Raw genomic sequence first — 25815 nt, 5'->3', positions numbered from 1 at the left:
TGTTGCCTAAGTTTAAATGTTTTTGCATTCAAATTTCTATTCATTTCCTGAGACTCCAGCTGCAGAACAGATGATGGGTGAATGAGGTAGATCGAAATATAAATGAAACTCTTGTCAATTATCATTCTTAATAAAAGTGTTCATGGATACTTTCTGGGTAGAAGTGTGGTTATAGTGTATTCCCTTCAGAGGGACTCATCTGAAGAGTCTTCCATTTTACTGGGCTGAAGCCCTGCTCTGGTGGGCAGGTCTGTGGTGTGGGGCTGCCCTGTCCCTGGAGCTCCCTGCAAGGTGCTGCCTTTCTCCTCTTCTGCCTTTGGCCCTGCTCTCTCTGTGGGACCAGCTGAGGTGCACCTCATGCTGATCCAGGGGATGTGGGTTGAAGAGGTCACTTGTGCCACTTCCTGGCTTTCTAGACTTATGATGTTGGGTTTTTTTTTTTTTCTCTCTCTTCTTTTGCACTGTGTAACCAAAGGTTTGTCACTAAGCATCTGTTTCCCAAATAATAGTAAACATTTTTGTCACTTAAACTATGAATAATATAACAAAGTGACTTATTTAACCTGTTTAGAATATGTTGTGTTCAGTAGTCAGAGAAATTACCAAAAGTGCCTAACCAATATACTTTGTTCTGCTCATTACCTCGTGGAGAAAATGTAGAAATAGGACTATCAGAAGAGTTGTCCCTTCAGTGCTCAGTTCCGGTGGGAAGGGTGCTGGAGGGCAGCTGCCTCCCAACGTGCTGTGAGTGCCAACAAACCCCTCGTGTTCAGCCTGGGATCGAGCTCGGCCCACCTGGGTGGATGTGGCTCCACTGAAAGCACTGAGGCTCCTGGGGGAGAACTCAGCCACATTTCAAGTGTGAAGAGGAACGAGACCAAAAACTCTGCATACAAAATCTGTTTCTTTTGCTGAGACTTACCTAGCTGTTTCAGAACAAATTTCCAAAGAAATGTTTGGTCTGGGCTTTTTGCCCTTGGTGTTTGGGACTGAAAAGCAAGTTTGTAACATACTTGGCAAGGGAGGATGGAAAGTATTGCAGAAGAATAGGAAAAAAGATACAAAAGATACAAAAGAAAAAGCAGCCAAGCGTTTGTTTGTGAGTTTGCATTTAGCATTTTTCGTACTTACGTGGTTGTTAACGTTTATAATTTCCTGTATGAGACTCCAGAAGTGCACTTTTTGAGGCTGAAGTGACGTGCAGGACAGTCTTGGTGGGGTGTTGGTAAGTTACACGTGTACAACATCCCTGTCAACGCTGCTGGGAGTCTGGTTGAGTTAAACTAATTCTAAATTTCTAATTCTGCGCTTCTGGGGAGATTGCAGTGACTGTCCTGTTCTGCTCAGGCTGTAGTCAATGATTGGTTTATTTTTAAATCTGTAACTATGTCTTTCAAATGTACATTAAGAAAATGATTGACCTGAAGAAAGGGGGATGTGTTTGAACATAGTGAGCAGTGTTAGGGCATTTTTTTCGAGGGAAATCATTCAAGAATAAAGAAGGTTCGTTGAAGATCACTCTCAAATACATCTCTAAAAATCTTTCACACTGAAATGTTTTAAATCTGACACAACTTAGTAGTAAATTGTTAACAGTCCTTCCTAATGAAGATTAGAGAAGCATGTCCTGAAATCAGGGTGTCTTCATTTGGTTAGTGCACCTAAAATTTTAAAATAATAAAATAAGTTGGCTGGCACAGTTATGAATAACAAAGGATAGGGTTTTTAATGGTGATTCTTTTTCTTTATTGTTTGATTATAATTTAAACAAACAAGAGCAAGCTTTAAAATCTTAGCTATATCTTAAATTGCTAGGAACTTAACATTTTAACTTCCTCAGTTTTGGTCATTTTACATTTTTTATCTGTAAATGTTTAAAAAAACCCCACAATGAAATGGGAGCTTATAGTGGAAGTAGTGACAAAATTTGCATGTTATCATAGCATTGGTGTAGCACAGCAGCAGGAGGGTTGCTGAAGAACTGATGTTAATTAAGCCTGTACAACTGATCTTTAATGAGTACTTGCAGAATTAGAAGGACAGCTCATTTATGTGTGTGTGCAATGGAACTGTAATTATCTAAGTCCTTACAGTCTTTCAGGTTTTAAATATAGATTTGAAGAGGTTTGGTTCTTTAGCCTGGAGTGTCTCATTTATGTTGGCTAAGCACATCTCATGTAATTACATTAAGAACTAAAGTTATGGAGATGGTGGTTTTATATTTTTTGGGAGGGGAGGAATAACAATGTTAAAATCTCTGGAAAACAGGGTCAGTAAATGGAATGTAAATTGGGAAGGTGGCAGCTGTAAAATAGAAACCTGTGTCTTGGGCTAGATGGACTTTTTGGTGGCTCTGTTTTTTCACATATCTGTGAAACTGTTGGCCTCTGAATAGCAAATGTGCTGATTTCAGCAATGTTTGCAGCATTCTGTGATCTTTTTTCAGGCTTAACTTCTTGACAACCTTGTATTCAGAACCACATCATTTAGTCAGCATTTTTCCTGTTCTTACTTCATGCAGTGAACAATATGGCTTCAATTATTGCTAACTTTTACTAGAGTAAACAGTTCTAAAAATTTCCCAAAGCAAACTCGGTTCTTATAACTTGTTTGAGGAGAAAAAAAAGAAAGGAAAATGTCTGTTTTCCATTGGCTACAGAAATTACTGTTTCTAGACAAGAACCCTTTGCCTTAGTCTTGATGCAGACCTTGCTGCCTGAATCAGTTTAGTATCTCAAGGTGATGCAAATACAAAAGTGTCATGTTTACATAGGCAGGAAATAGAGAAATGAATTCTGAGTAATTTAGTTAGGGGTTTTTTGCCTCTCACTTGTACATTTAATTTTGTACAGAATTCATTTTAAGAACACGCGTAAAAGTTTAAACTGTGTAAATGCATTTGTGATCTCTCTGAGCAGATGCTGCTGTTTTGAGATTTAGATAGTCCTGTGAGTTTAGGTACTAATTTAGGTGCTTTGCTTTTTGCTAGTGGCAGATCTGTAACAAAAGTAATTGCTAAAGTTGCTACTTGCAATGGAAGACCACGGGGAGGACATGCAGATTAGTGTGTGGACTGTGATGTTATTGTAATACATGCAGGAGTTTTCCATACTTCTGTGTGAGGGAATGTAAATCCTGGTTTTGTTGTTGATCTTTCACGTGACTAAAAGATTATATTATGAACATGAAAAAATAGAAGATATTATCATTATGTTCATAAACTGGACAATTTTAAGCAGTCTAGTAGACTCAAACATTGTTTTGCCTTCCTAACAATCTTTTGAAGAGGATTCCTTGTGTATGTGGCAGCATAATGATTTTGTGGTTAATGTTTACTTTATGAACATTAGAAGTAGCCAGGCCTCAGACCTAGAGTAAGTCAGTTGTGTTGTTGTGGTGCACTGCCTGTGTGAGGAGAAATCTAATTTATGGAGTGACGTCATGTATACATTTTCAAATTGACTAGACACAATGATAGACTAAGAAAATAATTTGTTGCAAAATAGTTCCTTCAAGGTCCTTTTATGAATGAAATGAGATTTGGAACAGAGAACATGCCTGTCGGATGGCTGATAAACTTACTAGTGTGGCATGAGTCTTTTTCATGAATACTAGTGAATCAGGAGTCCTTTTTATGTTTTAAGTTATCTATTTGATATTTTAAGACTCTGTGGTATCTGGCCACAATACCCTTGAATAATTTTTGTAGTTCACATTTCAATATTAATGGACATTGAAATAGTTGCATTGTGGTTTTGGATAAGAATCTGACAGTAGATGCACATGCACAAACTACCTTTTAATTTTTCATGAATTTGTGATCTGCCTTCAGCCAGTGGTTAAAGGAAGACCTCTGCTTACAGTTTTCTCTTGATAAACATAAAGCAGAGCTAGTGAGAATTTGCGTGGTGTGATTTTGAAGTTTCTAAGTTGGATATAATACAAAAGAACTGGAGAAGTCATATGTAGTGAAATGTATTCCGTCTGCTAAAATTTAAAGAACCATATTCTATGCAAGACAATTGCAGATTTCCGTCTTTCTGTGCACCAGATGTAAATTTAAGTAGGAACATGCATATCAAACACACATTTGTGTATTTGAAATATTCTAGTCTTCAATTTTTAGTGATCTTGTAGTTATTGTTAAAAATATGTATAACTTATGTAATGCTGGAGATCACATAACAGATTTTAGAGTACTGATATTTAGAATGACATGATGTAGATGGGAATTTGAATTCAAATTCAAATTTTTCCTTTGGAACAAAGGAAAAGTGTGTTGTGTTCAGAGTTCTGGCCATGAATGTTATCCCTTTTGCCTGTCAAAAAAGAGATGTGGAATATGACCTGGGAGGTGGGGTTTGGGTTTCTGCTCTGTGGACTCTCCCCAGGGAGGGCTGAGCGTCTCCTGCCCCTGTGGTGTGCTCTGAGCAGGGATCCCTCTCCCCTTGGCACAGACGTGGTGGCTGCTGTGAGTCTGGGCTGGAAGTCCTGTCCCACCCTCTGATGCCTTCCTGGATTCCAGCTCTCCAGTGACTCCCTTGCTGCTCAAGCTGCTGGCCAGTGGGCACCAATGGTGTCTGAATGTTGGTAATTTTTGGCATAAAAAGATGCAGTTTGTGTGAGGTTTGGTGGGTTTTGTTTTGTGTGCTTTGTGCAAGTAATCAGACTCAGCATTTGACTGGATTCCTGTGATGAACTTCAGTGATATTATAACAATGCTATTGGTTCTATATAACATACTGTTATTGCACTTTCGATTTAAGACAACCCAAATAAGAATTAAGTTGGTGAAGAAGAAAAATAATGTAGGTGCAGCAGTGCTGGGCCTTGTCATCTTAACTGGCACTAGCAAAAGGCACTGCAAAGCCTCATGGGCCAGCTGGAAATGTAGCTTTTATCTTGTCTTTCCTAGACTTGTACCATTCATGTACATTGAAGTTCCTGTCTATAGAAAGTGTTTAGTAAATAATGACCGAGGCCCCCTCTTTCTTAACTTCCTTAAACAGGAAAAGGAGAATGCATCTCATCTGCTGTGTACCATCTCTCCTCTTAAGCCAGATTTTAGGCTTAGGCTCCTTACAACTCTTTATCTTCGTTAAGATTTGATCCCAAGTGGCTCTTGATTTGTTTTAGCCATATGTGTCAGGATAAGGTGAACTGCACCCTGGAAATCCCGTGTTCCTGCTCTATCATTTCCAAAGGTGCTTTAGCTGCTAATTTGGGTATCTGTGCATAGATACCAGTGTTTGATCAGATAAGGCACACTGCAACAATAGAACAATTGCATTGGCTTTGCCAGGCAGGATTGCTCTTTAGGATAAAAACTGCTCAAGACAACTGAGATCTGATGCTTCATTGAGGATGCAGCTTCTGGCTGAATTTGTGTGCTGTTAAATTGGACTCTGTTTAAAGAGATTGCACACATTTACACACCTTCTCTCTGGGATTATTCCTCAAAAGAATCTACAGGATTATTCTTCAGAAGAATCTCCAGTTTGTGAAGAATGATTTTTAAAAGTATTCATTTAACTTCATTTCTTTTGTCAAATGCCTGACTTTGAAGAATGTAGCTGTCTATTTATTCTATCCTACTTGATTTATCCTGAAAAGAATGATGAAAAATGGCAAGGGGAAGCACTGAATGTGCCTGCTATTACAAGATATCTGCTGGATTGTAAATATCAATCTTGCAAGATTTTGTTTGAAAATATTTGCAGTTGATTTGAGATGAAAAGCCTTTAACATGTAATAATAATTAAAGGATATGTAAGCTTCTGTTTGGTTGAAAAACAGCTTACCTGCAGTTAGCTTTGATAGGTGAATGAAATCCCAGGGTCTTTTAAATCTCTTGATGACTAAAAGTTGTGGGAGAAAAGATACTAAATGTACCCAAAGTAGTTCCAGGGCTGTGGGTGTACCACATGCATTTTGTAGTTTTTATGTTATAAAATTCCAAATGCCTTTTTTGTTTTGGTGTTGGTGGGTTTTTTTTTTTTTTTGTTTTTTGTTTTTTTTTCGGTAGTTTATCATTATAATCTGAAAGGGATGAGGAGGAAAGGGAACTGGTCTTTCCAAATTTGAAAACAGTAAATTTGAGGAAAACATGAATACACTATATTTCTCTATTGTCCTGCTCTAATGCTTATACACTCTTTTGGTTTGAGATTGGATTCATTTGGCTTCTTCAGTGCAAAGACATAAAGGGCAAAGAAACTGCCTTTTACGGTATTCAGGAACAATAAAACTGCACCATAAAACTCTTAATTTACATGTAAAATGCACTTCAGGTTACTGAGTGTGAGATCCATATATTTAAAAAATTCTGGTTCAGAATTTGTGTGTTATAACAAAGCTGCAGCCTTCTTTGTGCATGTCAAATAGAGCATTCTGGTTTTGTGAAAGTGTATTACTGAAATATTCAACTTCTGAAATGGATAAAAAGAGTAAATACTTGCTGAGGGCTCAGTCTTCTTAGCAAATCTGCAACTTCCCTCAGGTTTCAGTAAAGAAGATCCACCTGATAAAACTGGAATTGTAGACAGCTAATGGTCCTGAGCTCTTGTGAAATGTGGTGAGGTCTGATTACAAAGGCTCTGCCAGCTAATCCTGGTTTGTACACAGCCGTGCTCCTCTAACTGTGGTATAAGGTTTAAATTAGCAGCTAAGGGAGTTACAAAAAGAAAGGCACAGATACTACCGAATTTTTCTGAAATCGAAGCAAACACAAGATTCACATTAAGATTACATGGTATCTTTTTGTTTAATTACGCAGTACTCAGACCTTTAGTTGCCTCTGCTTTATACGAGGTTTCCTGTGTTGGTGGTTAAGTGCTGCTGTATCAGTTCTGAGCATATTGATCTGAGAATGCCCTGCTGGGCGTGTATAGTGATATTTACTCTTCCTGCACTGGCTGCAGGTGAGCTACATAAGGGGTATCTTTCCAAATCAGGGATTAGTATCTTCACTGTTCTTCAGACTGTTATTACTTACAGCTTTTATGAGCAAAGTTGACAGGACTCTTTATCATCTGACTGGTGACTCCAGATCTTGAGGCTGACAGGGTGTATTCGTTAGATCTCCTATCTTGTATCTTCTGCCGTTGGTCGCTTGATGGTTATATTTATGCTTCCACTTCCTGACCTTACTACATACTTGGGTTTTCAAATGTTGAAATCCTTCATTCCATCTGCTGCTTCTGTGTTCAAGATCCTGGGGAGTTGCTGAGATTTAAAAGATTAAAGCAGCTCTGTGATGTTGGCAAATTTTCAGCAGCAAGCTTCTGTACAACACCATCAGTTCCTTGAGCTCCTTTCTGCTGCCCTTTTTATTGGTTGTAAGATCCTGATAGTGTAGTCCTACTTCCTTATCTGATAGTAAGTTCACCTAAAGAGCTTTTGATCCAATCTCCAATGTTGGAATCACTAATCAAGAGTTGTGCAGGACCTGTATTGTGATGTGTTACATTCTTATCAACTTGCAGTGTAATCAACTTCTTTTCCTTGAGGCTTTCATGGTCACCATTGTGTCCCCATCTCGTTAACAGCTGTCTTCTGATGAACAAAGCACTGAAGTTGAAAGATGAAGAAAATCCTGCTTCTCAGACTCCTTGTGGAGGAAACAGGTTGCTGATTTCCTGCTTAGGCTTACTGTCAGGCTCTTCTGACAGTAAGCTTAGGAGAAAAATATTAGGCAAAAACCATTGGGAAAATAGCACTGTTAGGCATTTCTTGCAATTTACTGCAAAAGAGGAGTGAGAGAAAAGCTCTAAAAATTTATGTCCAGCAGGTAGTACAGAAGTCCTTATAGTCTGTGTGTGATAGACTGGGTGATATAGACTGTTAAATGCTACTGGTAATGACTTTGGCTTCCAGACATGTATGTTAAGGGCAATGGAACTTGTTCCTTTTGAAACTGATTTGTTTATAATGTTCATTATCTTTGAGCTCTGTGTAGTCTAGTAGTAAAAAACAAATGAAGTGAAGTGTACATCTTAAGTGTTTGTCCTACTTGTTATATCAGACCATATGACTTATTGAGGAACCTAAACCTTGTAGGTGCAGATAACCTTAAAAAGTGATACCTACAAGCAGACTTTTGCTTTAATAATTATATGAATTCAGTAAAAACCCTTGCTTTATTTCATTAGATTATTTTCTAAGAGAATTCTGACTTGAGAGGAGTGGAGGAATGGTCCTTATAATATTGAGGGCTTGATTCCTGTTTCTCCAGGGAAATTTGAAATGCAGATAGTGCTTGCTGTGTACCTGAAAACTTGGCTTATTCATCAACATCATAATCTTCTGTTCAGGAAATGTATATCCATATTTCATTCCCCCAAGCTCATAGAAAATTCCTAGGATTTCAGGGTGGGGGTTCAACTTTCTGATTAAAAGCCCTACTGTTCATGTAGGATACATAGAAGTTGTTCCAAGTCAATGATAAAATGTTATGTGGCAATGACTGAAGAATTAATAATGTAAGGAGTACTAGCATGAATGAGGAATTTTTTCTTAGTGTGTCAGGGAGAGTTCATCATCTGTTCCTCAGTATGGAGGGGCTCTGTGCCAGTGGGGAAAAAACTCTGCAGTGCCAAACCAGGACTTCAATGGGCTCTATGACAGGCTGCAACAGTGTTCTTTCTTCAGACCATATTAATAGTTATGACACATCTCATAAGTTGTAAAACTCTTCTTATATCTATCCATGCTGTTATCCAAAGTTATTAGGCCTTATTGTTCCATGTATGCCTTCTTTGTCCCTCAATATGTCATGTTTCTTTTTTAGTCTCTGGTTATCTGATGCGATAACACATGTACCAGCTGTATTCCTTCTTGGCATGCTGGTTAATGTGCCTCTGGACACCTTTGTATATCTCACTACACATGAGGGAAATGAAATGAAGTACACAGTGTTTGGAGGGACCTCTAAGAAACTGGAGGGCAGGTCTGCCATGCAGCAGGGCCTCAGAAAGGTGGAGGAAAGCAGCGGTAAAAAACTCCTGAAGATTAACCCAGACAAATGTGAAGACTCCGCTGAAAAACAACACTGTGCAGCTGTGCTGGTGGACAGGGACCTTTGCACCTGGTGACCAGCAAATGGCCCTTGGTGAGCAGTGAACAGTGGCAGTGTCCAGGGGCATTAGTCACAGTGGTGTGAGTTCCCCTGGCCTGGGGCTGCCCTCAGCAGTCTGTCTGTGCCTGTTTCTGAACTCGTCTGTGAGTAGTTGCTTTGCATCAGAAGGTGCAACTGCTGTGGGAGGAAAGGGAGGGAGAGCAAGAGACAAACCAGACCAAACAGGTGAGCAAGTGTAATATCTTCCATGGTACACCTGCATTTTAATTTGCCTCTGCCCCACACTACAGGTCATAGTCTATCCTCTGATTAATGTCTGCTGTCCTTTTTGCTATATGTCACCTGGTAGACTCTGACACAGAGGAGGAGACATTCCTTTAAATCATCAGGTTCATATTCTTATCTTGCACTTATGTATCTCATTTCCAGGTTTTCACGTTCAGTAGTACCTTCTTTTTTCAAGCTGTCTTTAAGGTGTAGTGGATGTTGGCTGAAAGGATGTCATCTCTAGTGAAGTGTAAGTTGTGCATTAAGAAGCTGTTCTGCAGTAGAATATGTGCAAGTAAGAGAGCTGTGTCTTTCTAAGATTTGAGGATAAGACTTTAGCAGTAATGCTGTTGAAACTGCAGTGGTAAAAATCCACTATTTCCATTTCATGAGTCCAAATATACGAATGTATTCAAAAGCCCCAGAATGAATAGCAATTGATTTTGTGACTTGTTCCTGTTCTTCTGAAAGTATATTCAAGAAATGAATCAAAACTTTTCTCAATCAAAAGAAAAAAATTAAGCACAGACTATTGGAAAATACTTTATTATTGGGCTTTTATTATTCTGAATGTTTTTTATAGTGGTGTATTATTTCTAGAATTAAAAATTATTAGTTAGTTGCCCATAGCACCTTTGACGTCTTCAGTTTGTTTTTCAGCATCTGATTTAGAGTGACTACTGATTCCAGCCTCCTCATTTGCAGGAACACAATCTGAAAATGCAAACTAGAATATGATGAATGAATAAGCAAAAGACTAAAGGCAGGGTGTGGCTTCAATGGCAGTTAGATTTTGTTTGAAGAGGAGCTGACTTTAAAAGCACTGGTGATCACCACTCTTCTGTGGGAGCAAACAGGTCCTGCAGCCCCTGTCTGTGGCCGTGGTGTGTGTGGTGTTCTGGTCAGCAGGTGTAGTGAATTACTCCAGGATGAATTGTTTCCTTAGCTCATGTCTGCAGCTTCTGGCCTGAGTGACCCATTCTTCTTTTAGAGGAGAGTTTATCCATCATCATTCTGTTTGGTTCCTGGGATTCTCCAAGTACCTTAACCTGGAAGAAAGTCTTTCACTGGTCACTTAAAGGGAGTGTGGAGGTGGATGTCAGAGTTCAGCTGTCCTTCGTGTGTGCTGGGCTGGGTAACTGGGGACATTATTCTCTTTTTAAAAGGCTGCAAAATCAGGTCTTGAGGTTTTTTTCCATCATCTCTTGTATTCTTTCTGCACTGCAGCTGTGCAGGAAGCTGTATCCAGCAAACTAAACTGTGTTTTAGGGGAGTAGTGGAGAAGAGAAGTCACAGCAGAGGAAAGAAACACATTCCTGAGAGTCCTCATTACAGAGCATGAAGAGTATGGGAGACTGCTCATTTGTAAAGTTGTCCTCCACCCTTAAGCAGCTGTTCTGGTTTTCTGCATTGCCATGCAGTATTTGAACATCTTGGGAAGCCACAGATGTTTGACTCATACACTGGACCTGATCTGATCCTTACTCCTCATGCTGGAGCCTTCTGGCTGAGATCTCTGTGACGCAAACCTTGCTCCCAGCGCCCACTTCACGGAGGAGCAACAGTTTTGTTACATGTCAGGTCTGGCACTTGGTCCTCAGCTGTTTCACCACTGCTTCCTGTGTTTATAGCTGGACAGTGGGTCTTGGCTGTGGACATGACATTTACTCAGAATTATGACAGTTTTCTGTGAACTTTATTCCTGACACAGATGTTTCAGAGAGGAAAAAAATGCGCCTTTGTATTCTTCAAAAAGTATTACATTAAGAAAAACAAGGGTAGCATTAACGTAGCACAAGTCAGATCAGCTGTTTTTCATGTATTTCTAGTCCAGGATGAAAACATGAAGGCAATTTTTGTGACTAAGTGGTACGTAATTGGATGAATATATCTGTATTCTGATAGTCTGAGGGCATCCTCTCCATTGTTTTCATGCTTGTAATCCCGTATTGGACTAATACCTGTGAATATGTTTACATGATAATAACTTCTGTTAGTTTTTATGTGGTGGAAACAGTGAAAGTAGTCATTTCTATGCAAAGAAACATAGAATTAAAATGGGGTTTGGCTGGAACCCAACAGCTGTTTGATTGATATCAGCTATAGGGCCCAGATATGCCATCTCTGCATCACATGGCAGTGATGGGAAATAGCCCAGAGAACCAGCCTGGTGCCTCAGGGGCCTGTGGCATTTCAATGATCTTCAATAAATTGGATGGTGGTGGGGTGTATCTCTCCTTTCTCCTATGATACCTCTATCTCCTTTGCTTTATACTTCTTTTTGCTTGACCTACCCTTCCTTGTTTCAGTTTTTTTGATGTTCTGCTGTTACTTCTTCCAGTTGAGCTTATTCTGTCTTAAAATTTTCCTCTTGGAATAGAGGTTTAATTACTGAACAGATGTGTTGTCTTCATTCTGCCTCCTCTAACTGCCTTCATCTCTGTTCATTTTGAGTCTTAGACTTTTAGCTCATTAAGTCCTGTGGAGCCAGAACTCTTTGCTAGTTAAAGACACTAAAAAAATAATACTCTTATCAGATCTTGCTGCAGTTCTGTAAACAAGCTACTTAATCGTGCTTTTATGTTAATGCCAAAGAAACAAATAAAAATTTGTTGCGCTGTGATTATAAACAAACGAATACAAAATTGCAGTCTAAATATTGAGATGCTTTTCCTTCCTGTGGGTTTTGGTTTTTTAATTCTCTTTTATGCTTTCCAAACAAGATTAACTAGAGACTTAAATGGAAATGAATCAGTTATGGAAAAAAATAAAGAAAGTAAAAGAGAAATTGATGTTGCCTGAAGTTGTTCGTGGTCTGAAGCTAGCAAAGAGGGAAAAGCCAAAATGTAGCTGCAGGAGTTGCTTGGATATAAAACCTAGGACATAACTGTGGGAATGCACTGAAGTGCAAGAACTGGAATGCAATTATGTGTAGTGAAATCTGCAAAAGCTGGGAATGTCATGCTCAGTGTTTGAGATCTGCAAGCAATTGGCAGCATTTTTTAGAACTGTTCTTTAAGAAAACTGCTTTTCCTGAACTTGGGGCCTGATCCAGTCCTTCTCTCTCTCTCTCTCCCTCTCTCTCCTTCTCTCCTCTTTTTTTTTTTTTTTTTTTTTTTTTTTTTTTTTTTTTTTTTTGGTGTTCTTGGCTTGTACTCATGTGAACTAGAATGGAATTAGCAAGAGACAGTAAAGCTGTGGTTTTGTGTAGTCTCCTCAGTGTTATAAACTGGCTTAAGAAATTCCTGCTCCAAATCATTCTTCCCTGCCTGTATAACTTTTTCCAAGAAGAGCTGGGTTTTTTTTGTAGGACTGAAATATGAAATGTCTGATCCAATTTTCCAAAAAGCATTACAGAAAACTTCCTATTACTTTTTTTTCCCCCAAGGCGAGCTACTAGTGGTAAACAGTGTGGCTCCATGAGCAGCTGTGCTGGAATGGCTGAAAGAATGGGCACCCTGTGATGGCAGCAAGGGCACTCCGTGCCAGAAACGAGTCCATTCAGCTCTCAAGGCAATAATAGCCTGAGGAAGCAACAATGTTCATGGGCTCTGAACAAAGTGTCATCCATCCTCACTCTTCTGTTTTTTCAGGTAGCAATAAGGAAGGTGGTGTCCAAAGAAACATGAGCTTTCAAGCAAAAAAACCCAAAAAACCCCCCCCCCAAAAAAAAAAAAAAACAAAAAAAAAAAAAAAAAACAAAACAAAAAAAAAAAAAAAAACAACACCCACCAAAAAAAAAAAAAGCTGTACTTCAGTAATGCTTCATTAAAGCAACTTTTACTGACAAGTTAAATTTGACGACTGGCCTGGAAGATTTGACCAGTCTAGACTAGAGGTCTAATCAAGTGTGCCATCCGAACTCCTTGCAGGTTAATTGGCACATGGCAAGTGCTGATTTTTTTTCCCCAATCTCATTGCAAGGTTATTCATGAAAAAGCTGCATCATTTAAAGGTTTGAGCCAGGAGGTCACCAGAAGAATTAAGGAAATTCCCTCGAACTTTCAGTTTCTTTCCTTTGTTGTTAGCTTCAAACATACAGATTATTGTCTGTACAAGAACAGAAGGAACCTATTTTGCTGTGACGAATATTAGGATTGATAAAATTTGATCTCAAATCTTTATCAGTAGAGCATGTTTTAGCAGAGGTGTAGTTTTTCTTCTTTTTACTGTGAAATTTCCTGCAGTTCTTCTGGTTCTTTAAAATCTATGCTGTTTCATAGCTGAAATTTAAGTAAAACCAAGATGGCAGTCCATGAGTTAAATGAATGTGTCTGCCCCTTCTCCCCAGACTCAGATTATTTTTGTGTAAAATTTTAAAGGCAAACCTCTTTTATGCACGCAGGGCAACTTTAGAAGAGGTAGAAGGAGATGTGACAGAGCTGGAACTGAAACTTGACAAGGTAAGATTTTAATTCAACGCTTGTTCTTAAAAACACCAAAAGGCGTGTTGCGGTTTTGTTTTAAAGTTCCCAGCTGGGAAGTGTCAGTGGCCGGCCAAGCCCTGCAGAGGACGGGGATGCAGGTCGGGCTCACAGCTGGGCCCGGGGCCGGTGGAGCAGAGCAGCAGCAGCAGGAGACTGAACTCGCAGCCTGAACTCGCTCCTTCCCCTGCTGGGGCTGGTGTGATCCCCTCCTGAGCGGGACCTCACTGCACCGCTGTGAGTCAGCCCCGGGGGAGCGCCGCTCACTCCTTCAGCCTGCCCGGGAGATAAAGCCGGGCCTTGGTCACTGCTGCACCGAGAGCCTGTGTTACCGCACCAACATGCTGTGGGACATCTGCCTACCCTTTGTTTTAGGGGGTTAAAATCCTTGCTGTTTGTCGTTGGTATGCTGAGACACAAGCAGCCACAAATATCCTGTTGTGTGGAGGACTTGACTACTGTAAACTTCATCCTGTGTTTTGTCATGCTTTGTGCATGTATATAAAAATTATATGTAGCATCTTTTCAGCTCCTTACTATCTATTGGTTTCCTCACCTTTAGAAACTTGTTATTTCTTTGCTAGTATTTTGAGAGTAGCTTATTTTTGGTTTTCATCTGTATAAAGTCTACACGTTTTAAATTATTTTTGTCTATGTTTTCACATGGCAGGCAGATGTGATTTGTTTACCTCCTTAACTGCTTTTTGAATTCAGCTTTTTTTTCCTGCAGCTGTGAGTTGGCTGTGGAGAGCTGGAAACAAAGATGGTGTCAAGCCTGAAGACTTAGTCTTTACTACTTGTAATAATATTTCTTTTTTTTTTTTTGTAGTTAATAATCTAGCAATTTGCTCTTGCAAAATAAATTCAAGATCCTTAATTTTGATTTGGTGTGAGTCTTGATGAGTATAACACACATTTTTACTGTAGGGGTGTTTAATCTGTTTTGATAGATCAAACAGTGTAAGTATTTAAAGGATCTGTAAAATCAATCTTGGAAGTTTGGCTTTTCCACCAGTCTGAAAGGATTGTTTTTGGGGAAAAGATTTCTCATATTCCTTAAATGACATTATTCAGGGCCTTGTAATACAATACTAAAGTTGAAAGCCAAGCTTCTTGGGTGAGCTGAGGCAACTATTGCCTGAGGGTAATAATTTGTCTAGGCTTGGTTGGTAACTTCTTCTGCTCAGTTGTTCATACTAAACTTGGTTTTATTGTCTCACAGTTTTGACTTTGGGCTACATTGTCTGCAGTTTTGTCCTCTCTGTACAAAAGAAAGCAAGGTTCAGGCTTGTGAACTATAAGCAAAGGTGAAGGAAAAAGGTTAATGTTGATAGTGATTTTTTTTCCTGTCCATTATTCAAGTAACTTGGACATTCATCAGAATGTGGAAGATCACAGTCAGCTTTCCATTTTTCCTAAGGATTTGAGTCAACATAAAAATTACTGGGTAACGAAGGCAGGAGGGATGCTTGGATGGTTTCTTTGCCCCAGAAGAGGATCAAGTACTTCTGTGTTGCTTTTTATGAAAATTTTTACCATCCTTGAAAAATATTTCAGAGATGAGGATTCAGTCTTCTGGTTTTATTCTCAGCTTGGCTTGGGATTGGGGGATCTCAATCATAATTGAGCCCCTTCTCAAGAGAGCATCTTGGCAATTGCAGTAACCACTCTTTCTTAAATTAATGGCCCAGTGCATAAATGGTTCAAGAATTGGGAAAACATCCCTCACAAGATGCTGAGGACCTTCCTGTCAGACTGCAGGGCCATGAGGGCTGAGGTGGTGACTGAAGCAGTGTGTGGTAGGGATGGAAGGCTATCAGAGATTAGTTTGTTTGTGAGTGAAAACATGATTGATTTCACCTCCTGAGATGTAACCCTGGCTCTTCAGCTGTGCACAGAGCCTTTTGCTTTCCTGTGCCTGTATTCTGAGTGTCTCAGGATAAAACAACCAGTGTGGGTTTCATTTTTGTTTGTTTTGTGGTGTTTTTCTCAGAAACCACAGTAACATCATCATTTGCTTGGGTTCTAACCACTTATGTTTTAGTTGCTGTACTTTTTGCCTCTGTAAAATTTTCTCTTGAAATATGTGCAACATGTCAGTTAACAATAAATCAAGTTAAAAAAAAATTATATAGAGTGGTAACTTTCCCAATAGCATATGTGTTGACCTAGAGTAGTATTTTATAGCTGTCACTATACAGTAGAAAGCTTTTCTTAGAATCTGAGGGTGAGAATTTAACTTTTGAATTTTTTATTTTGTAGACTTAACTGAGGTCAGTGTGTTCATGTTTATATGATGGTGTAGCAAACAAAAATAAGCCTTCTGCTTTATCTCTCTTTTTATACCCATTTTAGCTGGTGAAGCTTTGTATTGCAATGATTGATACTGGGAAAGCGTTTTGTACAGCCAACAAGCAGTTCATGAATGGAATTCGAGACCTTGCACAATATTCCTGTAAAGATAACCTGGTTGAGGTAAGTTCTTTGAGGTGAAAGTCGAGGGAGAGAAACATAACTTTAAAAAGGTACAACATAACAGTTAGCAGGAGAAGTAGTTGAAGCTTATAGTAGTATTTGCCTTTTTGCTCTTTTTTCTTTGATATCTCTTTTAGAGTGAATTTTTCTGGCTGTGGTGCACTGCAGGTGTCTGTGCTGTTTAGTTTCAGTAGTGGCACAGGTTTGCCAGATTTCAGAAAATGTGTTAGGTTAGTGTGTGCACTGGTGATTGCAACATGTTAATCAGTTTTTCTGAATAAGAGCATTAATAATGAAAAATATTAATTACATATTTATTTAAAATGTAATATTAAATACTGTAAATTAATGTTTTAGATTTTGTGAGCTTTCCATATCTTTAGTCAATTTGAATTTTTCCTGCTTTTCTTCAGTTTGGTACTTTATATACAGGTAGGTAGAAGTAACTTTTTTCTTGCTTGTATTCTTAATAGATTTATCTGATATTACAGCCTTGTCCTTCTAGCCTAATGGTTTTAGTCTCATAATCATGCTATAAGGAAAATGAATTTCCAGGTTCTTTACTGAAAAGCTGTAAGCCTGTGAGCTGTTGCTTTTGTGCTGTGTGTTTAGTAGGGCTTAACTTAAACCACTTTTATTTTCTGTTTGCAGGCCAGTTTGACAAAGTTCTCAGACACCTTACAGGAAATGATCAATTATCATAATGTGAGTATTTCTAGCTGCAACGTGGCACTGGTAGCTCATCTCCAGTTATATTTGATAATAGATTAATGGTAAAACCTTTCTTGTTGATACTGTTTGTAAAGTAATGGTTTAAATGGATAGCAAATTTAGACAAGTGTGGAGAAAGGAAAAAATGATAGAATTTAAGACTAATTGTAATTTTTAGCATGTCAGAGTTAATCAGAAACTTCATTTTTCTCTGGGTTGAAAACTAATTTGTTGTTTTCTCCTCTGAAGAGTTTGGTCTTGTGTTCTGAAAGCCAAGAGGATGTGTCTGTTCTTCTGTTTTCCTTCTCTTTCATTGGCCCAACTGCTCTTTGTTGATTTCCCAGCAAATTGCTGGAAATAAACTGAAGTATCTCCAAAGTGCTGAAAATATGCAGGACACTTAAAATGTGAGGTTTTCATACCACTGGGAGTTTAAAAATTGACAAGACAGAGAGAATGCAATGGAAGTTTGTTAGCATTAACTTGGCTTTCTAAAAGTGTCTGATTAGGTTTTTGTGTTTTTTAATGCATGTTTTTAGAATGGAAGGGGAAGCAAAGCAAAACAGGTTAATAACATTGTGTTTGTTTTGTTTTTTTCCATTATACAAAGTTTATATATCTGCACCAGATCTAATGAAAACTGTAAAGAAGGGAGTAAGTGAACAGTGGTTCTTGGGTTGTAGAGAGAGGGGAGTGCAAAGGTTCAAAGCAGCAGTACTGGAGCAAGTATTACTTTCATGTCAACGATTTCTGCAGATTAGATGGAGCAGATGAACCCAGGCTGTCCCTCTTCATCACACATCTTACTGCTGGTTACCCTCTTAACCATGTCTTTTATCTATGGTTTGCTCTTTTGGACACCTCTGACATAGGTTCTGTATTATTGCTGCTGATATTTTTCATGATCGTGGCTTGCACTGCTTTGGTAAAATTTGGCATAGCACAGCTCTCCCATTTGGGCAGTTTGAAGGCAGAAAGCAAAGAACAAACCACGTTAAAGAAGATTTTTTTACCGCTCTAATTAGGACCAATCTGAGTTCTGTCCTGCTTTTTTTCCCCCCTCCATGCCCTTTCTGTGCTCAGGCATAGTGAGAACAAAGTGGCTTTTACCAAAGGCACAAACAAGAGGAGTGAGGCACAATTGCTTTGCCAGACACGTTGTGGTCCTGCATTGCTTTTTCTGAATCTGCTTAGTTCAACAATGCTTCCTGGCTCAGAGTGACAGGTCTGTTGCTGGCTAAGGTGACAGAGACATCAGGAGGGAGAAGCATGAGGAAGAAAGAGGAAAGAAAGGATGGAAGGGGTAGAAGATGCTCCCACTGAGTTCTGGATGACTGTCAGTTTTTTCATGTGAGGCTTTGCTACATATAAGGCCAGGGACCAGACTAATGCAGCATCTTCACTGATTCAGCAGTGGGGGAGTAGCTGTGACAGCTTATGGCAAATAGCAGCTTTCTTAGGCTTGGAGTGCATGAAAGGTACTATGTTGACAAGGCTGTAAATCTAATCAGATCGTGATCTGGGCACTTCTTTCTGTTCTTTTAGGGGAAATGATACCTATGTATTTTTCTGCCCAGCACATTTTTTTCTCTTCATTACTGTAAGCAGAATGCAAGGCTCATATTTCTGGAAGTCTTCTAATCATTTGACTTCCCATCTGGTTTTATGTTTTGGTATTGATCTTGATTGGTGCACTCCTCAGGCACTGGCAAGCTTAAATGTCAGCAGTGGGAGTAGTCCCAGCGTGACTTCTAGTTTGTCAAGAAGTTCTTTATTCTAGTTGTCTGCTTTTCTGGTTTCCCAAAGTGGAAATACAAACAGATTCTTCCATGTGTTACTGGTAGATACAATTCTGGTTGGAAGGGGCCTCATGAGGTGTGGATGGTTTGACTGCCTGCCTAAATCAGGGTCAGATATGAGGTTGGAGCAGGTTGATTTGGTCTTGAAAACCTCCAAACATGGAGACTGGATGCAACAGTACCACTGCTAATGAGTGGCTTTAACTCAGTCCTATTTCCCTTCAGGCTTTCTAGAAAAGAGATATGAGCTAGTAAAGGTTTTGCTGTCAGTACTTGGCATTACATAGCTTCCCATTTCCAAATCTTAATAAAGAATCTAAGACTGAGAACATTTAAAGAAAACATTTTTTGACCTTAAACTTTGAGGGTTTGACTTGCTTTTTCAGGGAAATTATTTAGTATTTCAAGATCTTTACCTTTTATGAGAGATTCTGTTTAACTAGGCCAACTTAATTTTTGTGATGCTGCCTTGTGTATTTCTGTTATCAGAACAGGAGGTGTAGAGGGGCTGGAAACTGAAGCAACATTTCTTGTCTGCACAATAAGAAGCAACAAAAGGATTTGTCTAGTAGCCATTGACATGTTCCATTCCATCCTAAAACTCACAGAGGGTAGATGTGAAGCTGAAGGAATGTGTTTTATTTTTCCAGTTAGAATTTTTGGGGTCATAAGAGAACATACTAATTGTCTCACATTCAGGTGTGCTTTGGCCTTAAAAAAATTAACAAATATCTTAGACTTGACAATTTGAATTAGTTGATTATATTTTGCCCACCAGACCTCAGCCTTCCCAAATCATAAGAAATTTTGGAAGCATTGCTTTAATCACTTACTCTTAAAAAGAATCAGTCATTCCTTTTAGTAGTCCAACAGTAGGTGTGTTTCTTCAAACATTTAATGTAAAGGAGATGGTACTAAATACTCATGTATGTTACATTTTCAGCATTAATTTCAATCCATGATTTTGGGGTTTTTGCCAGAAATTAAGAGCATGTTCTTTCTATGGTCTCATTTGCATTTTAATTGTTGATAAATTGTGAAAGTATAAGAACCAAAAAAATTGTTCCTTAACATTCAAAGTTGTTTCTTCAAGAATATTACTGTAAACATAATTAAAACATAAATTAGTTAAACATAAATAAGCTTCTTTTATGAAACTAGGCATGTCTCATATTGTCAGGATGAGAGAATAAGATGCTGGGAGCTCTTATCTCTCCTGATAATCACAGTCTTTAGAAAAGAGCAGCAAAAGATGTTTGGTTTGTGCTGTTTTCCTTATTTTCTTCCTTTTATTTATTTCAAAACTACTGTGAAGGGATTTATATTTTGATATTAGATATATAGTAGTTTCATAATAATTCTCATCTAATTCTGCATAATTGCCATATGCATTTCTGAAATCAGAAGGTATGAGTACCTCTAAATTACTGACCTACATAATAATGCTTTCTTTCAGATTCTGTTTGACCAAATCCAAAGATCAATTAAAACACAGCTTCAGACCTTCGTTAAAGAGTAAGTTAATTTGCACTTGTAATGGGAAAATTATACATAAAATGGAATTTTAAATATCTGATTTGAATGGGTGAAACATCCCTCCTGTAAATAGCCACCCATAAATTGAGAAATGTGTATTAAGGCTTTGTGAAAAGTCACCCCAAATCACTGAGGCTTTAGGTCCAGCTGCAGAAATGTTGCAATAGGATCAGTTACTGATCTAATTACATATTATAATTGTCTCAGCCTGGAGAACAAAGCTTTTCCCCAGTAGGCTTAGATGTGTTCAGTTACATATCAATTTTTTCCTTTCCTTGGACAAGAAAGGCAAGAAGCTTCTGTCATAATTTGTGGATTTCCATTTGATCCATGTATTGAAGGATATAAATTTTGAAAAAGACACCAGTTATAGCAGTCACAAGCTTGGTCTGTCTGGTGTAGCTTTAAACTCTTTTTCATGCTTTGGAATTAATTTGTTATCCATATTTCCTTTTTCCATAGAGATATTAGGAAATTTAAAGATGCAAAGAAACAGTTTGAAAAAGTGAGTGAAGAGAAGGAGAATGCTCTGGTGAAAAATGCCCAAGTTCAAAGAAATAAGCAACACGAGGTAGAGGAAGCAACAAATATTTTGACTGCAACACGGAAGTGTTTTCGACACATAGCTCTGGATTATGTTCTTCAGGTAAGGACAGCAATAGAAGGTACTTTTCAAAACCATTTGTTATAGATGGTTAGAGCTTGTCCTTTGCAATGTTAGAAGTTCTTTTTGTAAGCTTCTTGGAAGCAATGGAGATTTAGGGGAAAAGGAAGAATTTTATCTGCAAGTAATTTCTTTTTTAAGGACATCTGAGGAAAATTAATCAATGCATTCTTATTGCTTTAATGGTCTGATATTCAGTGCCCTTGCTGCAATGACACAGTTTAATTTTCAAGTTGAACAATAATTTTGAAAAAAACTGCAGTATTTGCCTGATACTTACCTGAATGTTTCATGAGTTAGATATGCTGCAGTTTCTAATACATTTAAAGTAAAAACTGTAACCTAGCCTAAGAAGTACAAATTACCTGAATAATTCTGATACAGGATGTTGGGTACTTCTGCCATTTTAGCCGTATGCTTTGGGCTCTATTCAGCTTGTCTGGAGGCCTCAGTTTGGCGTTGTGCTATAAGGAGAGTCAAGAACTTGAACTATCCTTTTCCCTTTTAGTGACGCTCTCCCATAGGGTGTTAAGGGGTGTTGTTTGTCATGCTGCTTTGTATCCTGCAATACAGTAATAAATTTTCTTTTGATACTTAAAATTCATGTGCTTCATACTTACCCACAACTAGAGCAAAACAGGATTATTGCACCTCAGATGGTGTGAGAGGCTGGGGGCTCCCAAATGGGTCTGAGCTTCTTCTATGATCAAACACAGAACAGCTCTTTACAATTAGGCTGATTTTATATTAGACATTATAATCTTGATTTGCGACAGTCCAGTCAGTTATTTAAAGCTTAATTAACTTTTCTATAAATTGCGTAATGAGTTGTAAAATGAAGTGGAGCCTGTCAGCCTGGGCATGTTGACAGACATGGTGTTCAGTGGTCAACTCTGAACTCCCGCATTTTAAACAGTAAGGTCATTTTGGTATTTAAGAAGTTGTGTGAATTATGCCCCACAGGATTATTTGTAGTAGCAGTAAATGGTGGGGGGAAGCTGGCAGTCACTACTGTAATAGGCCAGTTCCTTGTGTGTGCACTGAACTGCAGGTTTTTTGTCTCCTGGAGTTTGTGTGTTCGAAGTATGAGCAGTTCCTGGGATAAAGATGCATTTAGAGTAACTGGGAACAGTTTCAGCATCTCTCAACATGGACAAAATAAATTCAGCTTTAGGAATTCTTTCTACTTGCATGATTCTTCTGGGAAAATGGCTTCACAACTGTGGTCTCCTTGTAGCTAGATTGGCTTTAAACTGTAATTCAAAACCTTTGCTTTCCTTTTATTTTTATTTTTCTTTGCCTCATAGGCTGAAGGTTTATTCTATACAAATGAATCTTAATTATTTTTGCTGCAGAGAGTTTTCCAAAATAATGAACACTTAAGTGCAGAAATGGAATCTGGTTTTGATTATAGCTTCAGCAAGTTTATTTATTTTTCTGAAATTCTAAACTGACATCGAGGTGTTATATTACAAAATCGTGCCTGTTTCTGCTAAGTGGGTCTTTTAAAGTAAAATCTGTGGTTCTGGATGGCAACCTTTAAAGATTAGGGAACAAAGAAGATAAGGAAACTAGGTGAACATGAAAAATCAGTAATTTTTTCTATATTATGTGAAATTCCTCAAGTTCTAGGGGAACGCCATTAATCAGTGACTTCAGCTAGCTTAAAAGTGCAGGTATACATGGCAAGTTACTTATTGGAACTATCATGTTCTTGCTTGCCTGGGACTACTTTTGGGATACTTAAATACTGTGAGTCCAGGGGAAAAGTAACCCTGCCCCCATCCTTGGTTCTGCCCTGTCAGTGGAGCTGAGTGCAGCTTCTGCAAGGAGTTGGTGGGCTGGCTTAGCTCACACTGCTTGAAACATCTTCAATTCAATCTCTTGAAAATGAGAACCTATTTTCCTTGCTTTGAAGGTGTATTATATTACTTCTAGCTAGCACATGGTGTCTTGTATTTTCCCTACTGATATAAGAAAATTGTGACTATCACCATGAAGCTCAAGCTTTGCAAATATTTTCTGATTGCATCACTTTGATATCATGACAGAACTAGAGTGCCTCTTCTTTTAAAAGTACTTTGGGAAGTCTGATATTGAGCTGTCTTCTTCCAATGTTTTAAGCTTGGATGTGACTATTTGGGGGGAAATTGCAAATAAAATAAGTTTAGAATAAAAGAAATTGCTTCTTTGTTCTTTTTTCCTAGATCAATGTTCTTCAATCTAAAAGGAGAGCAGAAATCTTAAAATCGGTAAGATATACTTTACCCTCTGTATATCAAATATTTTAATATTTCTGAAATTAAAAATATGACCACAAAGCAGTATTTTAAAAATTTAGTCCTTTCATTGATCAAAATGTTATCAGTACATTTGGCTGGTGACTGTTAGTTTGGCCTTTGCTGTAGCTGGGCATACATGTTTAACTGTTTTTGACAATCCTTCTGGTTCAGATTTGAATACTCACAGGTTTTCACTACTCTTGATCCTGTGGTATGTGTTTACCATGGTTAAAATCAAACTGTTTGCCAAGAATTCGGCTGTTTAGGTCTGGGTTATTACTTTGTAAACAGTAAGTGCTACTTAAAATCTATTCCGAGATGAATTCTGCTCTTTCTAAGAACAAGGCAAATTTTCATATGAATAATATGGTATCTGCTAAATTAATATGAAGCTATACCAGAATGCCAATTTTCTTCACATTGTATTTCCTTTTCTACTTAATATTATCTCTGTTAGAAGTTTATTGAGATAGAGAGTGACAAATTAAACAGTGCTATTCTTTCAAATGTCTGAAGTTGCTCTCCCATAATTTTTTTAATTCCTTAAAAAGCAGAAACTTTACTTGGGTTGGTTTAAAACTGCCTACTATTCTCTGCATCTTTCTAACGTGTTTTCTATTTTAAGGCCAGACAGTCTTCTCAGCTATGTTCATAAAGGTTACGAGTTTGAATCATTAGTAAAATATTCTCTAGCTCCTCTCTACCTTACACGTCCCAGTTAAACAGGGGATAACAAAAATTTCAGGTGACATGAATTAAAAGTACTTTTTTTCTGCCATTAAGTAGATTTTTTTTGTTTTGCTCATGGGGTTAATGCTGTCAACTGATTTCTGAGATTTTTGGCTTGGTTCTTTTTTTTTTTACTTTGCACATATATTTTACAACGTTGGAAGCTCTATGAGGTATTGATGTACAAGTGTCAGGACATGAGAGGAGAAATTAAACCTGAAATTGTAGGTTATGTGAATTAAGTGACATATTTATGTGATATGGAATATCATTTTAAGAGAATAAATATTTACTTTGTTCTTTCTAGATGTTATCGTTTATGTATGCACATCTGGCTTTTTTCCATCAAGGCTATGATCTGTTTAGTGAACTTGAGCCCAACATGAAAGAGCTTGGTGCACAGGTAAGAAATAATTTTAAAAATGCATAATTATATGCTGAAATGGAAGAAATATTGATACATGCCTACATATCAGGTACTTCATAGATTATTTGACGAAAAGGGAATTGTAGTATGATAAAGGGAAAATATAAAAAATATACTGTAATGAAAGGAGTGAAAATAGTTACAAACTGAAAGTTGTCTGTTTACTAAAATAAATACTACCTTTAGGATTTCTATGCTTTAGCACAGTCATGTACTGCTCTATGTGCTACATTGGGATATTCAGGGTACTGGATTATTTGGATTTCAGAATTTTTGTATATGACCCATGTTTATAAATACATCTAATAATAAAAAGTAGATTAGACTGGTTTTCCTTCTACTCATATACTTTATTTACTATGTAAATTATGCAGTCTGCATAATTAAATTTTGACGTGTGCAAATATAACTTTGATGTTAGCAACTTTGACCATCAAACGGAAGTATGATTTCAATAAGTAGTGCAAAATTTAATTCCTGCATGGAATCCTTCTTGCCCATTTTTGTTGTATATGTTTAAGAAGAGACAATTGACACTTCTGGCTTTTCAGTGTGGGACTCATGAAAAGTTTTGATGGCTGCCAGGTGCACACAGGAGACATTTGAAAATGGTTATGCAAATAGATTGGTACACACAGTATTCAGATGAAGATCTGTCTGTGGTGCAGGGAAAAGACTCAGCAGTGTCTTGACTTGATTTTCAGTACAAGTTATATGAGCACTCTCTATTTGCCTTTATCTGAGGACTTGCCACAAGTGCTCTGATACAAACTGCTCTATTGCCACTGCACAAGCAGATCCACAAAGCAGCCAATCAAATTTTTAAGTGTCTGTCCAGGTAAAAAAGCAAATAAATGACAGCAAACTTTTGCATTCATCTTGAGTCGATGTGTCATTGAATGTCTAAGAGATGAAATTGTTCTGAGCTTTGCAGTGGAGCAGGTTGGAAGCTGTAGAAAATAACTCCAACAACCCAATGGCTGAATAGTTATTTTTCTGCTAGACTAGGCCCCAGTTGGGTTACTGGATTCTTAATTATGTGTAGAGACATGTCAGGTCTTGATGTAATAGGGATATCTGAGCAGTTCAGGTGGATGTTACTCTTCCATAGTTGTGCCCTTTATTCTTCAACACCCTTCCAGTCTGGGTAGCTGTAGTGTCTGGTTGTATAACGAGTGTGTCCTGTACTTCTATGGAAGAGGGGATAGGGAAAGGAGACACAAACTATGGAGTTGATAGTGGGTTATCCTATCAGCCGGGCTTCAGTATTTCCATTTCATTGACGTGATTCGAGCAAGAAAACACAAGGTTATTTTTGAATGTTTGGTCATGTTTTTGCTTGATCTGGTAAGAAGCACTGTATAACATTCATTTTGGTGCTGGTATCATAGCAACTGAAGGAGTTAAATTTAGAAAATCCATAGC

The 25815-nt window shown here is 38.0% G+C and overlaps 1 protein-coding gene across 2 annotated transcripts in view; it reads left to right on the top strand.

Annotated features, from left to right (window-relative positions):
- ACAP2 (ArfGAP with coiled-coil, ankyrin repeat and PH domains 2) overlaps nt 1-25815 on the top strand; it is a 63898-nt gene that overhangs the window by 3498 nt on the left and 34585 nt on the right. The window contains exons 1-8 of one of the 2 annotated variants that reach the window (XM_083868302.1): nt 9203-9301; nt 13689-13746; nt 16123-16242; nt 16894-16947; nt 20209-20267; nt 20751-20934; nt 23160-23204; nt 24271-24366. In XM_083868302.1, the coding sequence (XP_083724428.1) occupies nt 16144-16242; nt 16894-16947; nt 20209-20267; nt 20751-20934; nt 23160-23204; nt 24271-24366 (537 nt within the window). In that variant the 5' untranslated portion in view covers nt 9203-9301; nt 13689-13746; nt 16123-16143. Of the gene's footprint in view, nt 1-9202; nt 9302-13688; nt 13747-16122; nt 16243-16893; nt 16948-20208; nt 20268-20750; nt 20935-23159; nt 23205-24270; nt 24367-25815 lie in introns of those variants that run through there. The other variant, XM_083868301.1, reaches the window with a different exon arrangement.

The sequence above is a fragment of the Zosterops lateralis genome (genome assembly GCF_965231275.1).
Source record: "Zosterops lateralis genome assembly, chromosome: 10".
NCBI lineage: Eukaryota > Metazoa > Chordata > Aves > Passeriformes > Zosteropidae > Zosterops > Zosterops lateralis.
The sequence above is the reverse complement of the archived record's forward strand: the minus strand, read 5'-3'. Positions and strand labels throughout refer to the sequence as shown.